At 40.5% G+C, this 14,485-nt stretch overlaps 1 protein-coding gene across 2 annotated transcripts in view; it reads left to right on the plus strand.

Annotated features, from left to right (window-relative positions):
• supt3h (SPT3 homolog, SAGA and STAGA complex component) overlaps nt 1-11,199 on the plus strand; it is an 11,937-nt gene extending 738 nt beyond the window's left edge. For both annotated transcript variants that reach the window (XM_080781737.1, XM_080781738.1), the window contains exons 2-12: nt 152-252; nt 3,043-3,127; nt 4,148-4,234; nt 4,873-4,966; nt 5,625-5,770; nt 6,050-6,125; nt 6,336-6,448; nt 7,167-7,271; nt 8,091-8,219; nt 9,920-10,009; nt 10,970-11,199. In XM_080781737.1, coding sequence (XP_080637863.1) covers nt 173-252; nt 3,043-3,127; nt 4,148-4,234; nt 4,873-4,966; nt 5,625-5,770; nt 6,050-6,125; nt 6,336-6,448; nt 7,167-7,271; nt 8,091-8,219; nt 9,920-10,009; nt 10,970-11,011 — 1,047 coding nt within the window. In that variant the 5' untranslated portion in view covers nt 152-172 and the 3' untranslated portion in view covers nt 11,012-11,199. The remainder of the gene's footprint in view (nt 1-151; nt 253-3,042; nt 3,128-4,147; nt 4,235-4,872; nt 4,967-5,624; nt 5,771-6,049; nt 6,126-6,335; nt 6,449-7,166; nt 7,272-8,090; nt 8,220-9,919; nt 10,010-10,969) is intronic.
• Nucleotides 11,200-14,485: the final 3,286 nt, after the last annotated feature.

Raw genomic sequence — 14,485 nt, forward strand, 5'->3', positions numbered from 1 at the left:
CTGCATACCACCTGTTTGTTTCTAAATGTCACATAATGCAGTAGTCAGCAAGCCGTTGCGCTATTGAAAAAGAGTGCTTCCAAACTCTCAACTCTGACACTGTATGACACGTATTTTGGGTTAATGCATGTGTGACTGTGTTTGTGTGCAGGGTGAAGTGGTTCAGAGTCCCATGGCCAGCTCTGCTCCCTCCAACTCTAAAGACCGACCCGTCCCGAGGGCCAGCTTTATCCCAGAGCTACAGAGCATGATGTGAGACACACAACACACTGTCACAGACCTCTGGCTAGTCATCAGTGTTTCTTTTGATTTGGTTCTAGTCCTAGTCTTTTGAATAAAATTCCATTTACTTTTAGGCACATTTCAGTCACATCTGGCAGGGCCCCAAATGACAGTGAAGTGACAATTTATTCAAGGACCTTTAAGACCTTTTTTAATGCCTCAAAAAAGAAAGGAAGAAAGAAAAGGACCATTACGGCATCAAAACTTAAATAATCAACACACTACTATAAAAACTGGTCAAACATTGGCCAAATTGTCAAATCATATACGAAAGAGACAAACATGGTGAAAATAGCCGATATACAAACTCACAATACGGTTATTTTCACAATATTTATCTGAGTCAAACAAAATGTAATGCCTCAAACGTATATCTTTTCTACGTCCGAGAATAGAAATGGTAACGCCTCGCCTGCCTCTGATTGGCCTATCGACACAGCTGGTGTCTCCGAGGTGGAAGATGCATGCTGGATAGTCTGCTGCACGAGGTTACTCCGTGGTGGGAAATAAATAAATAATACAAGTACGATATATAATACAAGAGAATGACAGCTTGTCACGTGTGACAGTAACTTTTATTTTTGTAGAATAGGCAAACTGATATTGTTTATGCCGTTGGCCTGTCTATTTGTATAAACTTGAAACATTATTGTACTGTAAAAAAAGGTCTCTTTTCCCTTTTATCTTTATCTTTTTTAAGTATAATAGTGTTAGTTTACAATAATTCGAATAATACACGATAATCAACACTTACACTTTAATTTAGAACACAGCCAAATCAAATCATAGTACATATGTGTTCAATCAAATTATTCAATCAAAGCAAATGGCACAAACAATATTAGTTTGCCTCTTCTACAAAAATTAAAGTTACAAATGACTGTCGCGTGTTGCCATTCTCTTGCATCTCGGAGGACAGGCAAGACGGGCAGTGTCGGTAGGCCAAGGAAGAGGCATGTCTATGCTCGGACTTAGAATAGATATACGTGAGGGGGGGTCTCCAGTTCAAACATGATTATTTCGGGGGGCTGCGTCTTGAAAAGGTTGAGAACCACTGAACTAGTGTTTGAGACAGACAGACAGACAGACAGACAGACAATACATAAAGAGAGACTGACCCCAATACAACACTGGGCTGGTGCTTCCAAATAGGCTGTTGGAAGCCATGGCAACCTGTTGCACTGACATAATGGAGACAGTTAGCACTTTGCAATTTGTTATCACATGCAGTCAAATCCTATGTATCTGCATAATCATACACTCGCGTATGTCTTTGATACTTTTTCTTTTGTATCAATGTGTGTGACGCTAATCGTTATCATTTATCGTGATACAAAATGCTCACAATAATCATATTGTGGAGATTTTGATTTATCGTGAAATTGTCCTATTATACACTAGAATTAAATGGCTTTTGATGAGCTGCAAATTCAAAATACTTGATGAAACAAACCTGTAAAAAGCGTTATTTGGTACACTCTTATTTCACTACACAAATCGATTGACCAAGAATAGCAGATCACACAATGCACTGTGAGCTTGTAGATCGCCTATGTTTGGCAAACGATCCCACCAAAATAGGGATGCTGTGGAAGTGGTTAACAAAAGTGGCATTTTAAGTTTTAAGCATATTTTGATAATTTTGTAAATGGCAATTATATTTGCCACAATAATCGTGACGTGTAATCTTCATATTGTGTGTGTGTGTGTGTGTGTGTGTGTGTGAGAGAGTGAGAGAGTGTAAGATTTGGGGTACTCACCCTGTGGTGTGTGTGGGCCTGTGGAGTAGAGATGTGGTGTCGGTGGTCAGACAGTCCAATGCCAAACTAAACCCCAAAACCTACACCTGTCTAAACCTTAAACCAACTGTCCGACCAAACCCAACCTCCAAACCTGAAACCAACCTGCCCACAACCCCACTGGGCTCCGGGACTGAAAGCTGCAGCCAGCCAACCACAGGTCAAAGGAAGGGAGCAGCGAGAGGCAGGAAAATAGGGAAGGAGGGCAGGAGAAAGACAGAAAGATGGGAAAAGAGAAGGAATGGGCGAAGGAGAGTCATTCAGGATGTGGGTTTACGTTAGTCTGGTATCATGGAAGTGGTATCCCTGTATGCAAATTGTGGTCAGGCCTAATTGTGGCATGGGTGCTCTGTAGGATGTTTCTCTCTCTTGCTGTGTGTGTGTGTGTGTGTGTGTGTGTGTGTGTGTGTGTGTGTGTGAGAGAGAGAGAGAGAGAGAGAGAGTGTTCTGGGTGTAGTCTACTGTGAGTTCTAGAAGTATTTAGACACTATTTCTCATCTGTGCCTACATTGTTTTAGATGTGAAAAGCTTTTTTGCAGGGTATCTTACTATCTTCAAGTACTTTCTATTAATCATTAAAAAATAACAAGTTCAAAGCTTTGAGAAAAACAACGACATATCCTTTTTGTTGCATTCCTTGAGACTCTTAGGACTCAGGAGAGTCTTTGAGCCTCACTACTGACTGATGACACGGTCATCAAATTATTTGATTAGGAATGTGACAAAAACGAAATTCAATTACACACCCCATGAATTCAAGGCTTCGTGGAGTGTGTCATTGATAGAAAACAATCCATTAGGAATGCAGAGGGTATTTAGTGCCGTTTTTGAAGTTTTGCTTACAATTATTTGCAGTGGAATTGCTTTTAAACGTTTGCAATCCGTAAATATTTAATTACGCGATTGAAGTCGCTGTCTGCACAGTTTTTGTGTTGAGTATTCCTCTGTGACTGTGTGTTAGGTTTGCTCTGGGAGACGCTTGCAGGCCGCTGCCCGAGACAGCTGCTCTGGTAGAGGACATCGTTCACACACAACTCATCACAATGGTAATACTAATACACACTTCGGTGTGTATCGGTGGTTCTCAAACAAGTTTGGGCTGTTAAATAACTTTTTCATCCACGGCACCCCTGAATTACAGTGTTACTTTATAGCACCTTTTGTCATATCTTTCCCCCAAAGATACAATATGTCACGAGGAAAACTTACTGGAGAGTATATTTGTTTCCATTAGGACAGACTGTTTACTTGGCATTCAACCACTTAAACCCCAGCATTCCTATTCTGTGGGGAACATTCACCAAAAATAGCAGATCAGCAAGCTCACTAGTCACTAGCTATTTTTGGTGAAGAGACTTGGGGCCCTATTTTCGCCAGTGCCTTAACCCTAAACTTCTTTGCTTTCTTTTTTTTATTTTTTACTATTTTGAAAAACATTTTTGAATAGTTTTCTTTATTATAATGTCATGCTTCCAAGGAAGCCCAGCCCATATGGACTTACAGGATACTTTTTACATTTGAACCGACATGACAATTCACAAACAATGATCAAACGAATGACAACTAAAACACTTGAGCTTCATATAAGTATATTGGTCTGGCTGATATAACGACTATTATTTGTCTTTTTCAACGTCATTGGTACCGACAATTATTCAGCCGATGTGTCCCCTCCTATATCCATATTCCAATGTTTTGTGTTTTTCCATAATTAATGCCTTACTTGATCCTACTACAGCATCACACAAAAGTATAAAAAATAGCAGATCTGCAATCTCAAAGCTTTGAGCTTGTAGATCTTTGCCATTTCTTTTATTTGAATCCTGAAAAGGACTCCTCATGCATAGAAGAAAGCATGAGGTCCGTCCCCCCCCCAGGTTGGCAGAGGAAGTGTAGTGCCCAGGATTACATTAGATTACACTGGGTGAAAAAAAATGGGTTGCAAAATCGTGGCATAAAAAAAATACTGAAAAGTAACATTGTTGGACATAATGATGTTTCCACCCGACAGAGACGATATCTAGATTATGCTAATTGCTGTTCTATGCATGGTTTTGGTTGGTCAGCTGCAGCAGGCGTGCGAGGGGGCTGTCTTACGAGGGTCAAGGGTCATTTCAGCTGAGGACATCCTCTTTCTGATGAGGAGAGACAAGGTAAGAAGATACACACTAAGCACCAATTCATCACGGAGGTCGCCAGATAGAGGCTAATACATTCATTAAAATGAGAACTACGGGATTAGTTTATCAGAGCAAACAAATACATTTATATTTTGAGGACAGTACTCATAGTACTATAGGTACTATCACTCCCCCATATTTGTACAATATGGGAGTGAGTACTTCAATACGACTGGGCTTTGTCCCAATATTTATTTGTTCTCCCCCCCTTTTAATGTGATATTAAGTCTACCATTAAGGCCTCTATTTTGGGGTTGGTAAGCAATTTTTTTTTATTTTCAGCAGTGCAACTGATAGTTCCAGCTTTATATCTTCATCTTTTATTCATCACAACTGCTTTATCTCACAACTGTGATATAGTGAGATATGACTATCATGAACCAAAGTTGCACATGCCAAACTCTGATTTATACTAAGTTGGAGGTCTGACCGTGTGCGGCAGCGTGGTGTGTTGTGAGCATGTAGATCTGCTATTCTCGGTGCACGATACAATGCATAATCGGGTATAAATCGGACAGGAGGAAACGACACGTTTTATGTGCGTTAGATGTTAATATTTACTTACTGTATTTATTGAGATTCTTCTTTTCCATTTTCTGTTTTGCTGCCAGAAAAAAGTATCCAGGTTATTAAAATATATCCAGTTTAGAGATTATAAATCTAAGCTCCTCAAAAGCATGGATGAAGAAGACACACAAGACACAGGTAACTGCACGCACACACACACACACACACACACACACACACACACACACACACACACACACACACACGCACGCACGCATCCTAGCAACCACACACCCACGATTATTATCGATATTATACACCCTGATCTCAAACTCGTTGAAAAGAGGCCATTTAGCGTTTAAATGTAATTTAGATGATTGCAGAATTTTATCACATTAATAAAGCTATATTTATGTTTTATCTGTATATGTTTTCACCGTCTAAGAGCTTCTACAATGCTTAGTCACAACAACAATTTCACAGCCGTCCCAAACAGAAAGGACATCATGCTCAACACACAGGATATACAAACATTTCCTTTTTTGCCATTCCAGAATACCTCAGAAGAACGTTGTTCTGTGAGAAAGTAGTTTGATACTGATACTGACATAGTACTACCGTAGTTGCTACTAGATACTAAATAGATAGCAATAGTATAAAATAATGCTTCTTAGCTAAAATGACACGGATGCTTCGCCGGTCTTAACAGGTTAACTGGTGGCAGTGGCACTCTTGTCATTAAAGTGTTAGTTTTCTAGCACCTGCTAAAGGTTTGTAGGAATGTCTGTATGCTCCAGTTTGTTCCCCATACCAATTATGTCTTTAACATCTTGTCCAAATCACCTGTGTCTCGTAGACCGCTGGGCAGGTGCTGCCACTGGAAATAACCAGAGGAGGCAGCGGTTGGCTCAGGACTTCCTGGTGTGGATGGATCACACCGGAGAGCTGCTGTCATTGGCCGAGAGACATGAAGTGGATCCTGTCAAACAGGAGCGACTGGAGGTGTGTTTACATTTTTTTCCAGTTTTTCCATGTGTTTTTGAGGTGACCGTACTTGATTGGACCCCTTGTTGTGGTTTTTTTTGTGCAATGATGTCTTCCCTTTGTATTTAAGCTATTCATTTTCTGAGAGTTATGACTATTCAGTCATGTAGACAAATTGGAAGACACGGATTAAATTACTTTTTTTAGGCTCTTGTGAATGATGACATGGTCCGCAGCACAGGCCACTACTTTCATGTACTTTCGTACAGTTAGTGTTTATACATTTGTGTTTTACAGCGCATCGAGCGTCAGACTCGGGCTATGGATCAGAATCAGTACTCGGAGTTCTGTGAGAGCCGACAGCTCAGCTTCGGTAAGACTGCTGAGAACATTAGGCCAGAGACGTGTATAATAACCGGGATGAGTACACACTTAAATACATACAAACAAAATATTTGTTTGTTCTATCAGTCTGTCGGTCAGATTGTTAAGTGTGTGTGTGTGTGACTGTGTGTGTGTGTGTGTGTGTGTGTGTGTGTGTTTGTGTGCGTGCATGTGTGTGTGTGTGTGTGTGCGTGTGCAGCTAAAAAGGCATCTAAGTTCCGAGACTGGTTAGACTGTAGTAGTCTGGAGGTGAAACCCAACAGCATCGCCATGGAGATCCTGTCATATCTGGCCTATGAGACGGTTGCCCAGGTAACTTTGGCCTTCCTGATGTGATGATGTGATTTGTATGTGAGGGGACATCATTTAAATACATTTTCGAATACTTAATTTAAAAATAAATAACCTCTCTCACCCTCCCCTGTGCCAATGTTGGCACCCGTTCCTAAGGTTGCCTACCCCTGATATTAATTTAAACCATTTAGATCTGAGGCCGGTTCTACAAATGTCTTCATTTCAAGGACCCCCAAAATTATATGTATTTGGCCGCCGGGCCCCCCATCTAAAACATATCTTGTTCCAGGGACCCCCAGAAGCAAATATTTGAGTTTAAAATGTCCTGCTTTTAAAAATAGAATATTCAAAGATTTGCACACATTTTCAAGATTCTTCTAAAATAGCAGATCTACAAGCTCATGGCATGGCATTGCATATCTTATTTTTGAATAGCCAAACTATAAAATAATGCAAATCTAAAATGCTTCTCATGGGTTAAGCACTTGAACCCTACATATATAATGAACGGGGTCCCCCAGGAATGTTCTATGAACTTGTAGGCTTTTAGTTACGATTGCATTGAGGGATGAATAATTCTGAAATCTGAATCTGTCAAGAGAACGTTGCGTGTATTTGTTTTGTTTGCCCTGCCTGCATGCCACCATGACAGAGTGAAATTGTGATGCTCTCTTACCCATTCACTCAATGACATGGCTTGATTCATTTCCCCCTATTTGTCTTTCTTACGACACAGATTGTAGATTTGTCTCTGTTGGTGAAGCAGGAAATGACGTCAAAGACCAACCCTATCAGTCACGTGATCTCCGCCAGCTACATCCACTACAGTACACACACTGAGGTACAGTCCTACCCTCTCATCTGTCTTCAACTACCTAAAGTTCAAGTTGTTGTGGCGAGCGCTGTCTGTATGTCTTTCCCTCTGTGGCCGGGGCACATATACTGTATATGCCTGTATATTTGACTCTGAGGAAGAGGAAAGTCAAAACGTCAGTCACCCCTGCAAAATAATAAACACGTGCAGACCAGTCGAGTGCTCCAGTATATTTTATTTGGGTAGTGCCCAGGTGTTATTCTCTCTTTCTTTTTTTAAGATTTATTTATTGATAATGCAGATATCATTTACAACAATGAATTACAGAATCGTGATTTAGTTTTTTGTTTTTTTAAACAAGACAAGACAAACTCAAAAAGGAAAAGACAAAAAACAGTAAAAACAAATCAACCCAGAGGAGATATTGAAGGTAGAACCTCAAAGAACCTGCCCCATATCTTTTCAAAAGTAGCAGGTCTTCTTCTTATATTGTACAGTATCTTTTCAGGGGTACAGTATGATGAAAGCTCATTCAGCCAGTGTCTCTGTGAAGGTGATTTTTCAGATTTCCAATTAACCAAGATGATTTTCTTCGCAGCTGTACTGGCGAGTAACACAAAGTATGCTTTGTTGAAATTTGTGTTGATCAATGTAACGTCACCCAGTAACCAAATTCTTGGATCATGTGGTATTTCAACCTCTATGATATCAGAGACAGTAGACAAGATGAACTTCCAATAATCAATTAAAAGTGGGCAGTTCCATAACATACGTATGTAATAGGCATGCCATGTCAATCAACGGCCCCCGTCTCTCTCTCTCTCTCTCTCTCTCTCTGTGCGTCAGGAGAAGAAAGACCCAGACTCACCTGAGGCCACTCCCCCCTCCACTCCAGGCTCCTCCCACACTTCTAAGCCCCTCCTCCAGGGTAACGGAAGCCTGGACGGCAGAGCCAGACAAAGGAAACGGAAGAAGGTGTGTGCGTGCGCGTGCTCCCTCTCTCTTTTGGGCATGTTCCTGGTTGCTTGTTGTTGTTTCTCTCATTAAATCTGGCAACACCGATAAATACTTGTGTAGGGGAGCCTAAAGTACCAGGGGCCTATTTCACGAAACTTGGATTAGAGATTAAGCCGGGCTTTAACACATATCCTGGCTTAATATATCCTGGATCAGTGCTTAACCGGTTTCATGAAAACTGGTTGATCTTGCCAGATTAACTTAACCAGTTAACCTGGATATGTTGAGGCTTGATTCGGTTTCATGAAAGTGATGCTACATAAGTTACCATGGGAACTTATGCTTTGGACTTAGCCTGGCTAACAGCCAGGTTTAACCTAATCCTGATGTCTTTACTGTTCATTAAGCAGTCAAACTGATCACAAACCAATGATGTTTTCCAGATGTATTCAATTATTATGGGTTTATGTTGCCTTATTTGTATCGGTCTGCATTAAAGGACTAATTTAAGCACTATATAAAATCAAATAACCAAAATATATAGGCTGCACAACATCATGACAGCTTGTGAGCTTGTAGATCAGCTGCTTTTGGTGAATGTTCCCCATGAATAGGTTTGCTGTCGTGCAAGTGCACGGTTAAGAATAATTATTATATTATATTATTATTCTTTGTAAAAGTGAAAACCACTAAATATTACCATTACTCATTGTTTTACAACATATTGTAACGTTTAACCCACTACTAGTCCTACATACTTACACCTAGAAACCCCATTCAAACCTATTTAGGTTCATCCTACGGTGGACATGTGTGCCTGAAAAGGAATCTTTGAAATGTTTCATAGTTTTAGAAATATAGTGCTTTCAAATTTGAGACATTTATAGGCAGATAGTGGCACTTCAAAAAATCACTTTCACCTAGAAACTCCATTCACACTTTGTAAAATTCAGCTTACTGTGGAAACACATGCTGGAACTTTTTACTTTGAAATGTTTTGTAGTTTCGGAGTTATGTAACTTAAACGCCCAATGCATTCTCAATGGCAATAGCACAAACTTTGGCATGCTAACCCATGAACCTATGACCCTCACCAGTCTGGCCCCTGTCTGGAAAACAACCCCCTTCCCCAAAGGTAGCTCCCTCAGAGGAGGGAGTTATGGCCAAATATCACAATGCGACAATATCATTATGCTTACAATATTAAGAATTCTGTTTTAAGTTAATAGTAGTGGTAAAATGTAAACTATATTTTTGGGGTAGTTAATCATTCAGTCTATCCACTATTGAGAGTATGTTCTCTCTTTAATTACAGCAGCAGTATTTATTTTAGAAGCTTAAGTCCTTGTATCAGTTGGTCTTGAATAGATTAGTAAAGACAATGAGATATACAGAAGGGGGCTGTAATGCAACTATTAAGGATGCAAACTGCCTTAATACCCCATGAAGAAGAAGGATCAGTAAATCTTTGATCCACAGAAGGGGTCTAGAGACAACAAGCCAGACTGTCTATTAAGCCAGGCTTGCTGATCCCGGCTCGCCAAATCCGCCAATTCTGAGCCTCGCTTGGCTTTAGTGGAACGGAATAAACCAGGCTGTAAAGATCAGGATTTAAAAAGCCTGGCTTTGGCCTATATCCTGGATTAGTTAATCCAAGATTCGTGAAATAGGCCCCAGGTAAGTAATACTATTATGTTGTGTGTATGTGTGTGTTTCAGAGCTGTCCTGCTACAGTAGAGCCACCTAGTGGAGCCATCCAGACATATCACATTAGAGAGGCTATAAGAAGATATAACTACAGACACACGGTATGTTCAAGTTTGTTTTATAGTAACTAGGGCTGTCATGATTACACATTTAAGTTGACACATTTCATATTTTACGAAATATGTGATCTACAAGCTTACAACATGTCACAGAGTAATGTGTTGTAAGCTTGTAGATCTGCTATTTGTGCTTTTTTATTTATTTTGTATTAGGCGATTATCTAATAAATTGTAAATAGGCCTATTGGTGACATGGCATATAGCATTGTTTTTGCCCTAACAAGATATTTCAAAAACATTGACATAGCATTTACTGTGAACCTTCATGCTTTTGATTTTGACCCCCATTGCTTTGCTCTAACCCAGTGGTTCCCAAACTGTAGTGCGTGCACCCCTTGTGGTCCGCTGGCACCTTCTAGGGGGTGCGTGACATGAAAAGGCTAATGGTGGTGCTATGATTTTATTTTAAATATACTAACATATTATGCCAATATATGGCAAGTATATGCAGAATATAGCCTATGCTGTATATAAATACCATATTCAGGTTCATATATGTGCATATGTGGATAAATAGGAAATGTATGTCTATATAGCAATCTGCAATTTATATTTCCATGTCGGGGGTGCATCAGCTAGGTCAGGTTCCATGCTTACTGGCGGATGAGGCATACAGATGCCATTTGTACTTTCACACCGGGGGCCAGAATCAGAATCGACTTTGTTAGAAGCGTCTTCTGTTATTTCCAGAAAGAGAAAGAAAAGATAAGGGGGGACAGGGGGAGAAAGGAGGCGAAACAAAAGGGCATTTCCAGGAATTACCAGCAGCAGTAGCACAGTAATTTGCAATAGTAGAGACTCCCCATGTGTGTTTAAATACAGATTATAATGTTATGTTGGAACATATTTTGCGAGGCCACACTTTTAACTCTCATTGTCATTTTGGCCGGGGCTCCCTTTTGTACCGGAAATATCAATAAGTGTTCTTTTTCTCTCTTGCAGGGTTCGTATCGGAGGGGTGGCATGGCCTTCTTGGCCTGTTAAAGGTTTTAACACTCACTTATGAATGCATGTAAATATTGTTGGTTATTTCCATCTCTGATCACGCCATTTTTGCCTGTTTATCAGATATGTAATGTAGGCTAACGCTAATTTAGTTTGAGAAAACTCACATTAAGATATCCCTGTTATTTTGTGCTCATTTGTTCTGTATAAATCATAATACGGTCCAAGTTTTGATTTATTTTATTTTGATGCTTTGTTCATTTGAAATAATTTAAGGTGTCGTGGTGTATAGTCCATTATTAGTCCAGTGATTTGAGCCATTTCAATTTCACAATGCTGTAAAATATGTTGAGGATATCATAGAGCGTCTGCTAAATGCCTAAATTGTCTTAATGACTGTTGGTAGGGCATTCCACATTTTGGTGGCATAGAAGCGAAATTCTCTTTATTGTTAATGGCATTTAATGTTTGTGTTAGGGACAAGATGACGTACATTTTCCCTTCATCGTCAATGGGCGTTTTTAATTAGATGAATGCAAACTCTTAACAGGCAATCAAATTCTGTATTGTGTAGGCCATTCTCTAGCCGCTCATTATTAAATGTGCCAATTGTTATTGAGTCAAATCTTTCAAATATCACTTAATCAAATTAAAGTAGCCTACCAACACGACTTACACTAAAATACAGTAGCATACACATACCTTATCCACACAGGAGGCAAATCAATTCTAATTACTATATAAATATGAACCATGTTAGGTTATTCATTATTATTAATACAAGTAAACTTTATATGGACAGGGTTTGAGCCTCACCCTCTATGTCTAGTCCTAGAGTGTCCTAGGAGGAGGTGAAGACATGGTGGAAGACCATCTAGAGGTAATTTGTGGTCTATTCTGGCCCCTTGACACACTGCCTCTTTGGACACAGTTGTCAACAGCTTCAGTGAAATTGACAATTGTTCATTTGTTTACTGGACAGTGTGACAATGAATTGAGTGATAACATTTCCTTGTAAACATGGTGGACAACGGTGAGACAGACAGCAGCGCAGGGATTTGAACCCTAATTCTAGCAATGTAGAATGTACTTACTACCACTACCATCACCATCTGTACTTCATGTCAATACAGAAAATATTAAAATAGGGAGGAGTAACTTGTGCTGCAATTAAATAATGAACCGCAATACTATAAAATCCTAACTCTAAGGGCAAGGACTGTCCAAAATGCCACACTCCAATCGAGAAGAATGGTAGCTGCAATTGGGTGATTTGAGGGAAGCGGAGCTGCGCCATTCAGTTGTGTTGGGTCTGCCTGAAATGTCCAGATTCACACTATGGTGCCCATAACTGCAATAGTTACAAAGATGATGCTGGGGCAGCCAAAAGCGGTCCATTGCAGCCATGCGGATACACAGGTTCATGTTCTATTTCAATCGCTACCTGAACCACATGCAGGGCCTGCGCCTCGAGGAGCGTCTCTACTCTCTACGCTAACGTCAAGGAGATGCTGCAATTCCTGAAGACGGCGGTAGATGTGTTGGGCCGGTGCCGCTCCACGCTCATGTACTTTGCCTTTGCCTTATACCTCAAGAAGAACAACCAAGCCGTCATATTCGAGAACAACCAGGCGGATTTGGAAAACGCCACCGGTGTGCTGTCTGATTACCTGGAGAGGAAAATCTCCCAGGGTTCCCTGCAGGGCATCAAGCAGAAAGTGCAACGTCAAATACTGTGAGAGCAGACGAAGAACGCTGCTAAAGCATGTGCACGAAGGCTATGAGAATGATCTCTGGCAATACAACGCAGATCTGCATATAGTCTGGTTAACCACACTAATAATAATAGATAAACAAACAAATAAACAAACAAAACAAGATAGATCGTCTAATAACGATGTCGTTCCCATTTGGATGTGGGACTTCATGAGGCCAGCCAGTGATGTACAGTATCTACAGTATATGACTCCAATTTTGGTCGCGATTGTAGGAGTTCACAACTGACTTCCATTGTGTAAAACTAGAGGTTCCTTCCGCTACGCGCCCCTCGCATCTAGCTTGCATCGTTCCCAAGTACACTGAGGGGCACCCATTGTATTTATATCAGCTACATGACGTCTTATTATCGTCATTTAGTGGCCTAAACAAACATTACAGTCCATAGACTTGGATGGCAAACGATTAACATAAGTGCTCTAAACAAACATTACAGTCCATAGACTTGGATGGCAAACGATTAACGTCATAAGTGCTCTAAACAAACATTACAGTCCATAGACTTGGCTGGCAGTATAAGTGCTCTAAACAAACATTAAAGTCCATAGACTTGGCTGGCACTCTAAGAGCTCTAAACAAATATTGTAATATCCTCAAAGTCCATAGACTTGGCTGGCAAATGATTTAAGTCCTAAGTACTCTCAACTAACATTAACGTGTGAAGTGAGGCGTGCTCTTATCATCATACATCATCTCATTCTGGCCAATGACAATTTGCGTCCTCACTTTTCCGTCTTCACCTTTCTGCCCTCACTTATATCTTCAATATTGCTCACCCAATCAAATAATCGCTATGGGGTGATCAGCCAATCACAAGCCATTATATAATTATATATTTTTTTTACACAAACCCGGAAAGCTGGGCATAGGAGGGGCTAGCGCCCCTCAAAAATCCTATAGACTTGGCTGCCATATGACGTAATCTTCCAAAGCCATGCACTGGAGGGACGGACTAGCACCCCTCAAAAAATATAAAACATGCAGGAAAAGAATGAATGGAGGGACTTCCTTGGTCTAATGACAGCATGGACAGTCTTTTTCCTTATCGTGTTCCTCTGTCTTTTTCAGGCTAGCTGCTCCAGCTCCTATTTATGTTCCTTGTCCGACTTACCCACACAGCATGGGCAATCGTCGTCCTCCTCGTGGTGTTCTTCTTCTTCTTCTTCTTCTACGTCTACGTCTACGTCTTCTTCGTCTTTTTCTTCTTCGCAAACGTTACTCATTTCCTCATCCTGTTTTCTCCTGATCGAAGCCTGGGTATTGTGAACTTCCTTGATGTGCATCAGGTGTTTCGAGAGTTCTGAACACCTCTTAGTAAAATCTTCATTTAACTTTCTACTTTTGTCCAGCTCAGTATTGGCGTTGTCCACTTCGTCCTGGAGCGCCTTTTCTTTCTGATAGCTTTCAGTGAGGACCCTCTTGTGCTCATCCTTCAACAACTTTTCCTGTTCAAGCCACTCCTTCCTTTGCTGTTCCCATTTCTTTTTATTCTCATCCATAGCCTTCCTGAGTTTTATCATCTCTTCATCCTTCTTAGAACCAGACTCTTTGAGGGCGGCGATCTCTGCGTTCCTCTCAGAAAGGGTCTCTTTGAGGCCGGTGATTTCTACCACGTTCTTAGACAGAGTCTCTTTGAGCTCAATGTTCTCTTCCTCCTTTTTCGTTAGACTATCTTTGAGGTCAGCAACTTCTATATGGAGGGCAGTGTTTTCTTCTTCCTTCTCAGCCAGATTTGCT

Source organism: Protomyctophum bolini, assembly GCF_963924005.1.
Source record: "Protomyctophum bolini genome assembly, chromosome: 14".
NCBI lineage: Eukaryota > Metazoa > Chordata > Actinopteri > Myctophiformes > Myctophidae > Protomyctophum > Protomyctophum bolini.